The sequence below is a fragment of the Hypanus sabinus genome, chromosome 23 (assembly GCF_030144855.1).
Source record: "Hypanus sabinus isolate sHypSab1 chromosome 23, sHypSab1.hap1, whole genome shotgun sequence".
Taxonomy (NCBI): Eukaryota; Metazoa; Chordata; class Chondrichthyes; order Myliobatiformes; family Dasyatidae; genus Hypanus; species Hypanus sabinus.
The window spans coordinates 30,686,909-30,702,054 of NC_082728.1; the positions used below are offsets into that span (position 1 = coordinate 30,686,909).

General features: G+C 37.6%; 1 protein-coding gene across 1 annotated transcript in view; it reads right to left on the reverse strand.

Annotated features, from left to right (window-relative positions):
* LOC132380092 (alpha-1,6-mannosylglycoprotein 6-beta-N-acetylglucosaminyltransferase B-like) overlaps positions 1 to 15,146 on the reverse strand; it is a 919,103-nt gene that overhangs the window by 319,243 nt on the left and 584,714 nt on the right. The window contains exons 7-8 of the mRNA XM_059948641.1: positions 9,380 to 9,550; positions 362 to 531 (exon numbers count right to left, since the gene is read on the reverse strand). Of these exons, the coding sequence (XP_059804624.1) occupies positions 362 to 531; positions 9,380 to 9,550 (341 nt within the window). The remainder of the gene's footprint in view (positions 1 to 361; positions 532 to 9,379; positions 9,551 to 15,146) is intronic.

Below are 15,146 nucleotides of genomic sequence, written 5' to 3' on the forward strand. Positions count from 1 at the left end.
AAGACTTCACTCTAGGCCCTTGAGGTCGATCACACTTCTAGGGAGCATGCAGCCTTGAATTGCTGATAGTGGCTCGGCCTTCTGAATAACAGCCATCAAAGATGAAGAAAAACACAATGCTAAAGCAACTGGGAAACAACATCAACAGAAAGTATAAGTTACAGGCACCTTAACTACAGAACCTGCACACACATGCCCCACGTGTAGGAGGCACTTCCTTTGCCTAGATTGGACTCATCAGTCACAAATAACAAACGCACCGCCCAAGGATGTCAGTGGTCCTCAATGTACGCGTGCGCACGCACGCACACACACACGCACACACAAACGTTTTGTATTGAAGTGATTGAAGTCACAATACCTCTGGAGCTCCCTTAAGGTGGCTGATATTTTCAGGCTGTGGCCCAACACATAGAGCGTGGCCAAGATGTCAGCCCACTGAACCAGCTCGCCCAATGGACCACCCTTCGATACAATAGGACTGAAAACATCTCCTGCTTCCTCTGTCAGGAAACCCAGGTGGACCAAAATCTGTAAAGATAGAAATGTTACACAAATATGTAGTTTTGTAAAACCAAGTTAGGCTACATCTGGAGTAGTGCATTCAATTCTGGTTGCCATATTATAGGATAGATGTCTTCCAGTCAATAAACGCCGATATCTGGCCTTTACGTCTCAGAGTGAGTTATTGATGGTGCATCAAAGGGGTAAATTCAAAGGGCAAGTTTTGTTTTATACAGAGCGATGGGTGCCTGGAATCTGCTGCCTGGGATAATGGTCGCGGCAAACCTGATAGAGAATTTCAAGAGCTTCTTGGGTAGGTACGTGAATATGCTGCATATGGAAGGATATGGTCATTGTGTGGACATAAGGACAAGCATGTGATTACTAATTTCATGAGTTCCACACAGCACTGTGGGCCAAATGGCCCTTTCTTGTGCTGTACTTCTACACATTCTAATAAGAGTTGAACCATTTGAGGTAAAGTTTTACAGCAAGAGCTTGATTAATAACATGGATCAGCAATTGGATCTAATCTATGCATGAGATCTGAGAGCCACAGGTTTCGTGCAACAAGAAAGATCGTCTTGGAATCATTTAGTTTCACTGTCAGAATTCTGGCCTGAGTATCATCGTATCTGCAACCATAGTGAACAGAAATTTGATTCCACATGCTAATTAAAGTCCAAATTCAAATCATAATTAATTATGTTGCCTCTTTGCCTCATGATTATATTAATGTGTTGAGTGTTTTTGTTTACATGCTTCATCAGGAATTTTAAATAATCTCATTATTAGGCAAACAGCACCCAGTTTGATCAGCATGTCACTTTTGTCCATCCCACATGTAATGACCAATTAAAATCAATAAACTATTACAGTAATGTCCATTTATTCTTAAAATAATGTGCATTCTTATCTGATCTGTTGGTTAGCAAACCGGATATGGTAGTGACATGAATAATGATTCAATAACATCACAGCACAGCCAACCATGTCCAGTTCCAACAAAATTTCATCTTGGCTGTAATAAAGCATTTAATAAGGTATTGCAAAAGTTTGCAGTGCAAATTCAACACCATTTGTCACAGCACCACCTGTCTCTTTCAAATACATGGGCATACTCTCCCCCTCAGAATTCACTCCACTATTCTTATTGAATTAGCACTCCACTCCCATTCCCACCCCAACCCTTCCCTCACTCCTTTCCTCTGCTCTTTTCTCCACTCAGTTTTAAAAGCTGACACACTCAGACAGAATGTGCTGAAGATCAAATCACAACACCGCAGTGAATTATCTGTACAAGCATCAAAGACAAACGAGCTCTTCTGCCAGAGAGGGAGATTGGGAAAGGAAATTGTACATACACCGACAGGTAGTGGGTGGCTTCTGTCCGCAACAATTGCACCACACCTCACCTCCTACTCAAATATGACACATTTAATAGAATGAAAGGGATGGACAAGGGTGGACAGGGGTGGTGCTAGGCTTGTGGTGGAAAAATCCTTTTGGAAGAAAGAAAACAGGTTCAAAAAAGGCAAAAGGATAATTGGTGCTAAAGGAAGTAATCTGGAAGTTACTGTAAACTAAAAGACCAGCAGTGATAGGAGGACCTCCATTGTACATATATTTGAAGTCTTTGCAGAAAGGAAAGGCTGATGATTCACACTTGGAGATCAGATTAGAGCAAAATCTATTTTATCACCAAAAAAAGTTAATCTCTTTTAAATGTGCATGGCCATGTTTTTCATTGTGCCAGATCTGCAGTGATGTGAAGCCATTTAACAGTGGCCTCTATGAAGGACATCTACAAAATACCAATAATCTCTGTGGCATGAATTCTTCTTCACTGACGTTTATTTAATTCAAATATCAGTCAAAGTTATTTATGTCTGACAGCTCTTGAAGGGAAACATTATGGAATGAATGTGTGTAAACATTTCCATAATCTCACGTTTATAAGCATAAGTAAATAGATATGAATGTTTCATTGATTAGTGTTTGAGGATGCTGATGTGGGACTTGGCATGTACTCATTGACCCAGATCACGTGCAAGGCCATTGTGCACCTTTCTATACCACATCCAGAGTCTTGATTTGTGGTATTGGAAGCCACAGATCAATCTTCTCATTGTTTTCTGATTGAAAAGTAACAGCAGTTCACTACTGATCGACCAGGGACTTTAGTACATTGTCTGTAAACTATGGAGCCAATTTACTTGAGGTCATGGCATGAAACTGTTGGCCAAGTATCAATCAGCTTGAACATCAGATTGCAAAACAATCCACCTCCTCTTTAAAAGGTACAGAATGGCTTTTACTGATGTTTCTTCACAGCATTCTACCCCTTTCTGAGCCAATAAGCTATTTAACAAAAGCCTTCATGCTGGATGGAAGATGTAATCCTAATAACGAGCAGGCCCCATGAACTTATTCTGCACATGCCGGGTCACATGAGTATAATTACTCCTGTTTTGCAATCCTTACATCCTGTTATGACCATCCAGTTTACTGTATGCAATCCACTGTAATGCTTCTATAGGCCTTGTGTGATGAAGTTATCAGTTTACATTCCCAAGAAAGGTTAAGGGTGTTGTTTGCTAACCTCATTTATTTATTTATAAATGTGTCAAGTAATTTTTTTTTGGGAAACAAATGGTAATCGACATCACAATGTAATAGCACAGAAATTTAAACAGTCAACAGTTTTCTCCAATGAAATTAAAAATCAATCTTTTGTGGAGTAAAACATGATGGCAACAGCTTCAGTAATGTTTGATTTCAATCTTGAAATTCAGTGAAACATTTTCAAACACGAGTCACCTAATATGATTTCTGCAACAAGGCACATAGAACAATTTCTTTCCTTGAGCATCATTTCTTTTGGTGTGTTCGAGGGGTTTTAGACTACATTTCCCAGCAATAGTCATTGCACTCCTGAACAACTAGGTGTTTCAAACACAGCATCAGAGTGAGATCCCTGTTGGTTATTCATTTATTTGCTTCTTATCCATCTGGCCAAATGACCACACCCCTCCTTGTACTACTGAATCATTCTTGGTTCATTAATGACCAGACCTAACAACCTGATTTCTGATCCATGCATACCCAATTATCAATGAAGGTTCCAAATAATCCTCCCGTAACTTACCCAATCACAGCCTACAGTTCCAGTCATGATTCCTTCCACCAATCAATGGCCACCAATCATCCTTTCCAGCATTACTATATTCTCCTTCCAATTCTCAGTCCAAGTTATCTTTTCCAGCGATGGCTGCTGGCAATTCCAATCCCCTCAAATCTGGCCTTTGTCCTGAAAATGTTCAATACTTACTGAGTAATGCCAAAGACTCTAGCCCCAGGTACAACTGTGTTTTGGAGTAAAGGAGGATTGAATTTGGATACAGTAAAGTTTCTAGATTTGTGTCTAATATTGTCCATAACAGGAAGGAGCGCTGATCATTCAGAAAATCTTATATCACTTAAGATTAGTTTCTATCATATCTCCTCCCCAAAAAACCTACAATTACCACTAGATGTTTATATTTTTTACTCAAATATTACACCAGGTGTCAAAATGGTTGTTGTGACATATCTAGTTTGGCAGTGTAGTGGGCAGTGCTTGTCAGTCTCACTTTCAACTTCCGCTGCTGGCTAGCAGTCTTGCGAAAAGGGGGGCTGAACGTGTAAGTCTCTCCGCACCAGTACATAGCCTTTCCAACAGCAAGCCTCATATAGTGCCTCCTCGATGGCGACACATGGAAACTGAACTCCTTTTGGACTCAGTCTTAAATATAGAAGACAGGGAGAAGGTCTGGCTCCTGCATACATAGCATGCAGGCCTACTGGTGTGTGGACACACCCTGGTGCTCATGAACCAGATGCCCAGCTATGGGTAAATAGCTCCACTGTCTAGTGGGCACCCTTGAGAGAGAGATGTAGGCTATGGGAGTAAACTCAGACAATAAATCTGGAGCGGAGCTCCTAATGTGGCTGAATGTCATTGAACATCCTCCTGGCAGCTCCTGCAGCCAAGTTGGTGCCAAAAACTTTCCTTTCGTCTACACTGGTGAGGCCGAGTAGGGGATAATGATAATTCTGCTCCCATTTGAGATTGTTTAATGTCATTTCAAGCACGGAAGTGTAAAGGAGAATGAAATAATTGTTAGGGTCTTATTTCTGTCATTAGATTATCCTTTCTCATGGCATTATAATGTGACCAATATAAAAGACAATACACAATTCCTCAAGAACATTAAAATGCAATGAAAGAGAAGACACTGCTGGTGCTCAGGGACAATGAGTGGATGTCTTTTTTTGTGCTGAATCTATGCTCAGTGTGCTCTTCTCAAAGGAAAGTAATTTGTATTCCCTAGGCGATTTCATATAAAAAAATCATTTTGGATGTCTAGTCTTGTGCTTTATGTTACATGGTGTAAGATAATCTGAGAATATCGATGGGTTGAAAGGGTGTTCTTTGCTCTTCGCCTCTCAACTTTCACAAAGCCAATTGTTGTTTATTTGTCAAATCAAAAATAAGTCTGATACCCTATATAACAGATAATATTGTACAGACTGTATGGCATCCACATTAGTGTAAATAAAGGCCTAGCTTTTATGTACTTTGTTGTTTTGTACAGCATTTTCATCTGCTTCCTTTTTCAAAACACTTCATCACTTTTTTTTTGCCTCAGTTTTGAGCACTGACATTTGACACCTCCAAAAGTATTTGGTTTTCATCTTTGAGTCTACTGAATAAGAGCGAGCTAGCATTCTATCGGATAGTACAGGACCAGTACAAAATGATTCTATCACCAGTAAATTCATTTTTTCTCTGTACTGTTCGATGCACAAGCAGACATAACAGCGCATTGATTTCAGTGAAACCAAGTTGACGAGACGGAGTGCATCACGCTGCAGCTCAAATATACAGGTCTAGTAACTTCAGTGCACTCACAAGGGCATGTCTGGTAGTCAAAACAACAATGTTTCAATGACAGATTGTGTTGGAGGTCCATCATTGTAAACCCTCCTTGCATAATATAACTTCTCAGCCACAAAAATGAATCTCCTAAGGCTGAGAAAGAGTGGAGCAATGGTCACATTACCATTTGTAGCCATGGATGACAGTCAAGAAAATGGCCAGAGCATGAGAGAAAGAGTTGGTATTGATCATTTGGGCCAAAGGGCGCCTTCTGTCCTGTTTGACTCTATAACTGGCTGAGGTGTGTGAGCAGCAGGAGAACCATAAAACCAGAGTCAGAATCAGGTTTAAATAAATGGCATATGTGGTGAAATTTGTTAACATTTTGGCAGCATTACAATGCAATATATGATAATAGAGAGAAAAATATGTTAATTACAGTAAGTATACACATACCGTTAAATTAAATAAATTGTGGACCATAAGACACAGGACCAGAATTAAGCCATTCAGCCCATGGAGTCTGCTCCACCATTCGATCATGACTGATGTCTTTATGGTCTGAACCCCATTCTCAGCCTCCTCCTCTTAAACTTTGATTCCCTTATTAATCAAGTACCTATCAATGTCCGCTTCAAATATACCCAATGACTTGGGCTCCACTGCTGTCTGTGGCAATAAATTTCACAGATTCACCATCCTCTGGCTAAAGAAATTCCTCCTTATCTCTGTTCTTAAGGGATGTTCTTCTATTCTGAGGTTATGCCCTCTGGTCTTAGCTTGAGCCGCAATTGGAAACAGCTGCTCTATCTAGGCCTTTCAATTTTCAGTAGTTATAATGATATCCTCCCCTCATTCTTCTAAACACCAGCAAGTACAAGTCCAGTATCATCAAACACTCCTCATATATTAACCATTACATTTCCAGGATCATTCTTGTAAACCTCCTCTGGACCCTCTTCAATGCCAGCACATCCTTTCTTAGATATGGGGCCCAAAACTGCTTACAGTACTTCAAATGTTATCTGACTACGCCTTATAAAACCTCAGCATTACATCCTTACTTTTATATTCCAGTTTTCTTGAAATTAATGCTAATATTGCAGTCACCTTCCTTACTGCTGACTCAACCTAAAGTTAACCTTTCAGAAATCCTGCACCGACCCCCTAGACCTTTGCATTTTTGCAATTCATTCCCTGTTTAGAAAATGGTCAATGGTTTTATTCTTTTTACTGAAGTTCATGCCCATCTATTTTTCTATGCTGTATTCTATCATCCACTTCTTTGCCATTCTCCTAATTTGCAAACTCCCTTCCTCTTCAACACTCCACCTATCTTTGTATTATCTGTAAACTTGGCTACAAAACCATCAATTCTATCCGAGCTTGCAATCAGAGGAATCGGAATTTGCAGTCAGTTGAGTTCAGGGTTTTCACCTGTGACCTTGCAGGATCATTGACACTCATCCAATCAGAGGGCTGGAAAGATTGATTTATGGATTTGGTGGGGCAGTAGGGGGATATCATGCCATGGCCTATGTGGGTGTAGACTCTAGGCCAGTGGTTCCCAACCTTTTTTTGGCCATGCCCCACCTAAATACCTCTAAAATCCTGATGCCCCCTGTGGTGATATATAATTCTTATTATTCAGAAAGTGAACTCCTATTCACCTGGAGGAAGCCTAAAAGACCATTAACTTGGTTTAAACAAGCTTCCAAAGAACATGGCATTCATGAAAGAGAAAAATAAAAGAACCAAAGGACTGTTAAAGTTCTGAGGAAGAAATTACTAAGAAATTGTAAAAAAAAGAACATTAAGTGATATTAAAATAATAATAATAATAATAAATAAATAAAACAATGTTGATTCATTTCTTCAGCATACAAAGACAGATACACCGTTTAAAAGAGATGATGCAATGTACACACCTTCACACCACCAAGAACCGAAAGCTACTGCAAAAAGCAGCATTGGCGCGACCTCGTACGAGTTTCTTACGCGTTTGGACTTATTCATTCGTTCCTTCCTACATCAGTCAATTCATTAATTTAATTATGAAAGCCATTTGATGGTTGTAATGATGGTGATACACTATATATACATTACATACGCAATTACACATGTACATACACACAAGTATTTTTATGTATGCATACTGTATATACATATATGTACTAACTCGCACACACACTCATACTCACGCAGACTTACTAGAAAAAAATTCACTGTTAATAACTCATTCTCGAATTACCCTCCTTAAAAATCAAATTACCCCCCTGTTGGGAACCACTGCTCTAGGCCAAGGGTTCCCAACCTTTTTTATGCCATTGACTAATACTATTAAGCAAGGGGTCCATGGAGCCCAGGACGGGAACACCTGCTCCATGCCAAGAGAATTGTGCAGTCACAACTACAAGGAGAATTGGGGCCTGTACACTATAAGGCTGATTACAGGACTGAATGGGAATGGAGGGAGTGAATGGCAAATAATTAGGGTTGATATTAATAGATGGATGGAGCACCGTAGGATTACAGGTATGTATGGGGCTTTCAGGAGTAGGACTTGGTCTGTTTCTGTGTTGCGGTAATCTCATGTCCAGGATGGAATTCATAACAACTTGGTCTAATTTCTCCTGCATGACTCCAAGAGAATCATGGCAAGGAGGTTTTGTAATTTGATGTGCAACTGACACAGTTGATCATGTCAGATGTACAAACTGGCAGATCCTGGTGTGCACTCAAAGATCTGAAGTGAACTGACTTGGAAATGCCATTGATGTGCTTCATTCCAAAGTAAGGCAATTATATGAAACAAGAGCATGATGTTGCAGTACAGATCCAATTCTCATCAAGTTCTATCAAGCAGGGATGAACGTCTAGGCAGTCATTTCCAACAGATCTTTTCTATTGCCCTTTGTTCATTTTGAGGAACAGCAACTTTAACAAATTACTTTGATTGTCTTAACACTTGAAGACAGTTTACTCAACAGACCAAAAATTAAAACGGTGAACTCAGGATAGTACTAGGTGATCCAAGACTAGTGCTCAGGGCAGTACTGGGAATCCAAGACAAGTGAGTATCTGGTGGATATCATTCAGATAATTACAAATCACAAACCTCATTTGCATCTACTAAATATGACAATTCTAAATTATCCATAAGAATTCTCGTTTTGTGATCTATTTTTTGTAAATAGGGGTGACTGCTGTTAAAGGCTGTGGGGTTAGCCAGGTTGCAGCAATCAAAAAAATTTACAAAAAAAGTAAAAAGGAGCAAGTAGAACACAATGTCTTTGAAAAGGAAGTAGGAATAGGGACAGTAAATCAGTAAATGTGATGAAAACTCAACAGAATTAGGGAAACAGATGTGTCCAGAGAAAAAGAACTATTTGAGTTCCACAAACCACTGCATAAGCAGGCTATTTCAAATAGCCTTTCAATTCTCAAAATTTTGCTTTTATTTTTCAACTATCTGTCAAAGTTCTATTCTAATAGCTTGTCCTAGGGAGCAATGCAAATTGTTTTTGTGCTTGAGCAATACTAGGAATATATATTTTCCTCCTTCACAAGATGGTGGAAATATGGGGAATATGCTTGGAATCCATTAGCATTTTTAAGATGGCACTTGATCATTATCTGATGGTAGGTAGGATTGAGAATTATAGAAGTGTTCAACAATATTGATAAACTTAATTTATTAGGAGAAGGAAGCTTATAAAAACAAGGACAAAGGGGAAACTTACTTAAGATGCAGCAATTTTGATGCAATCTTCTCAATGGAATTTTTTTTACATCTCTAATCTCTCCATTGACAACATAATTAAAAACTTCTGTGAAAGAAGAATAAGCTTACCAGAAACATTACTAAATTTTTTGGCTAAAGAGGAATGGTGCACTTGATCAGGTTATGCCCAAATCATTGCCCATCATACTTTGATTTTATTATCCAGTCACCTTTTTCCGTTGCCTCTTTCTCATCTTAAGTTTCTGATTGAGGTTCTGAGCAGCCAAAATCCATTGTGTTGACAACCTCCTGATGCGCTTTTTCATAAATATTAGAGACTCCTTTCCACTACCCATGAGTTCGAGAAGTTGTGTAAAGTCCTTCCGATGAAATGCCTGCTGCTAAAAAAGAAACATATGATCAATGTGAAATCACTAAAAAATAGTACAAAACAGCTTACCTATAATTCCAATTAGGATTTGCTGAAGAAAGCCTTTCACAAATATAAACCTGTTCACTCAGGTAGCAAACCAATCTGTTTGACAGAATATGCTGGAAGAAGATATGATGTTATGACACATAACAGGATTTTGCCATTTCTTTGTACTTTTTTCACCTTCACCTAACAAGTTGTGACAGGAATTGTCATTATTTCCAAAAACATATTTAAGACGGCAGCTCTTAAGAGGATTAAGATATTAGTCCAATCACAGGTGAAGTACACCAAAGAAAGAAAATAATGCTGTCAAATCTCTGTAGAATGATACAAAGAATAAGGTGTTACAGCAATGAAAGTGGCTTGAAAGTAATGCTTTTACTGGATCAGGAGGGTTTAGGAAAAACTGTTCATTCTGACAGTTAACAAAGCAAAATAATAAAGGGAAATAAATAAATAAAACATTTGTTGAGATGGTTTTCCACATGATTCTGAAATGCTTGCTTAGATACACCTTTAAAATTACTAAAAAACTAGATGTTATTGATAAATTTATTAAACATTTGAATTTAAAAAACACTGTCTCTTGCAAGGTAATTAGGTATAAAGCATTTCAGAAAAATTCCCTAAATTACAATATGACATTTTCAGTTCTTGAAGTTACTTTCTTGAAATCAAATGTTATGTTAGAATTATTTTAATATGCACAATATATGGGGCAACACTCATTTCTTCCATATAAATCCAGATATGTAATTTGGTAGATCAATTGACTCCAGTTGAAAGCAGGTGTGTACAAGACAAAAGCAATCTTGCAACACTTTGAGATGTGGGGTAAACTGGCATTGGATTGGTGAGTAGTGATGCATGTGTTGGGGGCATGAGTGAGTGACATTTAAAGTGATTTTTAGTGTTATCTACAACTCTGGATCCAATTTTTATGGCAAGGTTCTTTTCAAATGCACCTTGGCACATGACTCACGAACATTATGAATGATGGGTACAATGAACAGTATTAATTTGCAGAACACTATAGAACACAAAAATTGATGAACTTTCATGTTTTTCCTGCCAGGAATGTACTTCCTGACCCTATCCACTTAAAAAATTATATCATATCCTTTCTCTCAGTATATTTGACTTAGTAAGTTAAATTTAAACCTACAAATAAAGGGATGCTATATTCCTGTCAATTTCCTTTCAACAGAGTAAACAAGTTAGAGCTCAGAGTTAGCGCAAATCAAATTAGCAACAATATTTCATTTATATCTTTCCTAAGATTATTCCCAAGCATATTGCTTGCTTTATCAACTTAGTCAAAGACCATTCTTATTTAAAGAAGGAATGGTAGCGATGTTGTGAAAATTCAGTCTGCTGTTAATGAGAAATGGTGGACATTATACTATAAATTGCTCTCTCGAGATGAAACCATCCGATTCAGATAAAGCTAATGATTATTATTTTGGTTAAGCCAACATCTTTGCTCATTTACTGGTTATAATTCTATAAAGAGAGCGAATCACGGGATACATTATTCAGAGGATCTTTATCCATAAGTGACACATGCATTAATTTTGTGCCCTTTTAATCATGATAATGGGACAGCAAATTAGCTCCAAAGTTTGCATCTTAAAGTTCATAAGGCCTACTTATATAAATGCTTTGAACTCTGCCTGCATTGTCTAGGTGCACCCCATGGGGAACTGTGACAGCATCCTCTTGAATGTTGCTTGGAAAATTAAATGACACAGACACTTAACAATAAAGAGATTTAAATTTTGAGCACATCAGCCAACTTCAAGGGTAGTATGGTAGTTTGAATTACTCAGACCATAAGCAAAAAAATTCAAGCAAAGGTAATACTGCAGAAGATATCGGAGAAGAGATTTGTTTGGCTGGCTCAGCCTTCCAGACTGATTTTCTTCATCAAGTACAGCTTCCTGCATTATTTCTTAATCCCATCAGCATTCAAGATACTAATGATCTCTGTATAAAATAGTCTCTTGAGCATCTATGCCTTCAGGCATGGACATCCTAACGATTCACCCTTTCTGTGAAATAAAACACAGTAAAAAGTTGAAACTTTTACTGGCGATAAACACTTTAATAAAAAGGTAATGGAACACATTTACATAGCTCCTGTGTCAGTCCTAATATTATAAGTACACATTCTTGGTGTCAGTTATAAAGCCATGGTTTCATCGCTCTCAATTCAAGGGAAATCATTCATTCATGGTGAATAGATATTGTGACCTGGAATTATAGATCTGCATTTTATTTCCCCTTGTATGCCTCCTTTCCATTGTGCCAGTGTGTTCTTACTTCATCAGTAAAGGAAGATGTTTTGCTGTTTGGTTTCATACCTTCACCCAGTGGAGCAAACCAGTTAGTCCCATTCCCCCTCCCCATAGTTCTGAAAAATATTATCTCCCACAGTTGCTTATCAGCACATTCTGCCTGGGTTACTGGAGCTGTGGAGCAGAATTAATAGCTGTGCCATCATACTACCCACAAATCGAAGGCAACAGCATTATGCATTTCAATAATATACTCATTCTAACTAAGAGGTTTTTTACTCAGAGAGTGGTTAGTGCGTGGAATGCACTGCCTGAGTCAGTGGTGGAGGCAGATACACTAGTAAAATTTAAGAGATTACTAGACAGGTATATGGAGGAATTTAAGGTGAGGGGGTGTTATATGGGAGGCAGGGTTTAAGGGTCTGCACAACAATGTGGGCCGAAGAGCCTGTACTGTGCTGTACTACTCCATGTTCTAAAAATTACACCTTTTATTGAAACAATAAACATTAAGATACAGTAAAAGATAATAAAAAGTGATAGAAGTATTGCCCTAAATATGATAAAAATGCAAGGATAAAGCCAGAAAATGGTAGCACTCAGCATGAAGTACAGCATCTATAGAGAGAAACGCAGAGATAATATTGCACTCATCATCAGACTCATTCTCCACCGATGCTTCCTGATGTGTAGAACATTTATAACTTTTCCGCTCTTTATTTCAGATTTACACCAAGTCTAGAATTACACTTTTGCATTATTGTGTCATGAAGACCCTTTCATTGCTCTGATTGTAAACATGTATAAGACAAAACAACCGCTCTTGCGACTGTATAGAAGGGTTTGATGTTCTTGCTTCTGCATGAAAGCTAGCTCCCATGTGAGCTACAGTAGCAAAACCTTCAGACACCTCAGCGCAAGCGCCACCAATCTTTATCAACATTGAGCAATGCTTGATTACCGTTCCTCCTATATTAGAACAAGAACTTGCAAGTTTATGAATACCTATAAAATATTCAGAAAGTAAACTGAATCTATCCAGTACCAATGATGCACATTATTGTGCTCATATAAACAGTACAAAGTCCTCCACATACACAAGCTATTTTTTTCAGTTAATTCTCTTTGTGATGATAATGAAACATTTAAATTGGCATGAATTAAAGAGGGAAAAGTGGTTTCCTCATGTGCTACCAGGTTCAAGCTTGATGGGCTTGCTTGAGTGGATCAAACCAATCTGAACAACTGCTCATGTGTGTTTCACTTATCTTTAGTTTAATGCAGGATTTTAGAAATGTGAGATGAATCCATTATGAACTCAATCCCAATACTGCAGCTCCATATAGGATTGACGCAATATTGAAACTGATGAATAATATTTGAAGCACAGCAAAGAAATGGGCATTTTATTTTTACAATTGTTACTTGTCACAGTTTCTAGATTGTGTTACGATTTCTGGTCCAGTCCTTCAAAAAACTACTGTGATATTTCATGTATCCCTATACTTCAAACTGATGAATTCAATTTTCAGCATCTTTCATTTGAGAATAAAAATAAGGTTTGCAAGGTAACAATATAAATTGCTAACACAGCACATTTATTGTATTGAAATAATACTTCATGCTTGTCACTTGTATGTTAAAATATTGCTACACCGCACAAAAACATCAAAAACAAACCCATCATTTATTGTCGCAATGCAGAAATCTAACATCAGTACTTATCAGAGGATTCATAAATGACAATGATATTAGATTATAAGAGAAATAATTGAATTTTATCAATTCAGATACATTTTAAGCTAAGATTCAAGAGTGAGTGAAAAATATCTCCAATGATTGTGTGACCTATTTTGTAGAGATATTTACATTTAATTATTATTTTTCTGTAAGACAGTAAGCATTAAAATTTAAAAGCAAATCTCCCAGCAATTTCAAAAAGAATGCACTCATCATTATTTGTGATACTCAGACAAGTCAAGTTTAGCTGTTTTGGTTCACTAAGACTGTTGAATAATTTATTTGGAAGGAATTATGAAATATTTTTCTTTGCAGGGAAAGTCATACTACATCCTTCCACACTCATATCGAGAAGTTGACTGGATTATTAAAATAACCCTTGAGGCTACAGAATAAATGTAAATAGATTTTAGGCAAAAAGAATTCAATTCAAGTGCTACAAATAATGAAAATGTATACCCAGAATACAAAGGTTCGAGAGAAAGGCCAACAATCTATAAATCAATATTAAGTACAACAATGAGCAATCTATTACATTTAAATTTTAGAACAGTCTTCAATTTTGTTACTCATTTTTCTTTGACATGTATTTACTCAAATTCATCATTTTTATGCCCCATTTCCAAGTAATCCAGAATCTGCACATAATTTATATTCTTAAAACTGAATGAATAATTGTTGAGTTATTATTAAAATATGAACAGCAGTTCCATAGGAGACCACTGCCTTTCCAATGTTAGTGCTGACATCCACTTCAATATCCTTGTACTGTCAAAGAGAAGTCGGAGAGCTGTGGAAGTCAGGCACCAACCCATCTGATCCAGCTTCTGCCACTGGACACAGCATCAATAGGTTCAAGGCGGCAACATCTATTATTGAATATCCCTATCATCAAGACCATGCCACCTTCTCATAGCTAGAGGAGGTACAGAAGTCTGAAGTCCCATAGCCACCATGTTCAAGAATAGCAACTTCTCTTCAATCATTCATTTCTTCAACCAAACTACACAACTTTAATTACCATCTCTATATTTAGCACTATGACTATTTTTTATGGTTCTAATAGAGTTGTTTTGTGTATAATTTTGTAGTTTATGTACATAGTTTGTTATTAATGCATGTTTTTCTTGTGAATATTGTGTATATGATGCTATGTGTGTATAATACTGCTGCAAGAACGTTTTCATTGCTGCTGAACCAAAGAAAAGTTCACTGATGAAAGCATAATAAAAGAGAAAAATGTAATGAAGGAGAAAGCCCAGGAAAGGAAGGACAATCAATAAATGACTCTTCACTGTCATCTTTATCTCTGGAAAAGCCTCAGTGTCTTCCCTCCTGACATCACAGCTAAAATGCAGTGGGGCCTGAGAATATCATTGGAAACCAATTTGTTTACTTAATGAAGGATGAATGCCCTATTTCTTGCCACTCAGAATAGCAAAATGAACTGAGATGAAAAGATCCTTGAGCAACATTGGCAGCAGACAAGTCATTAACTGTGGTCCCATCCAGGATTGAAAAGGT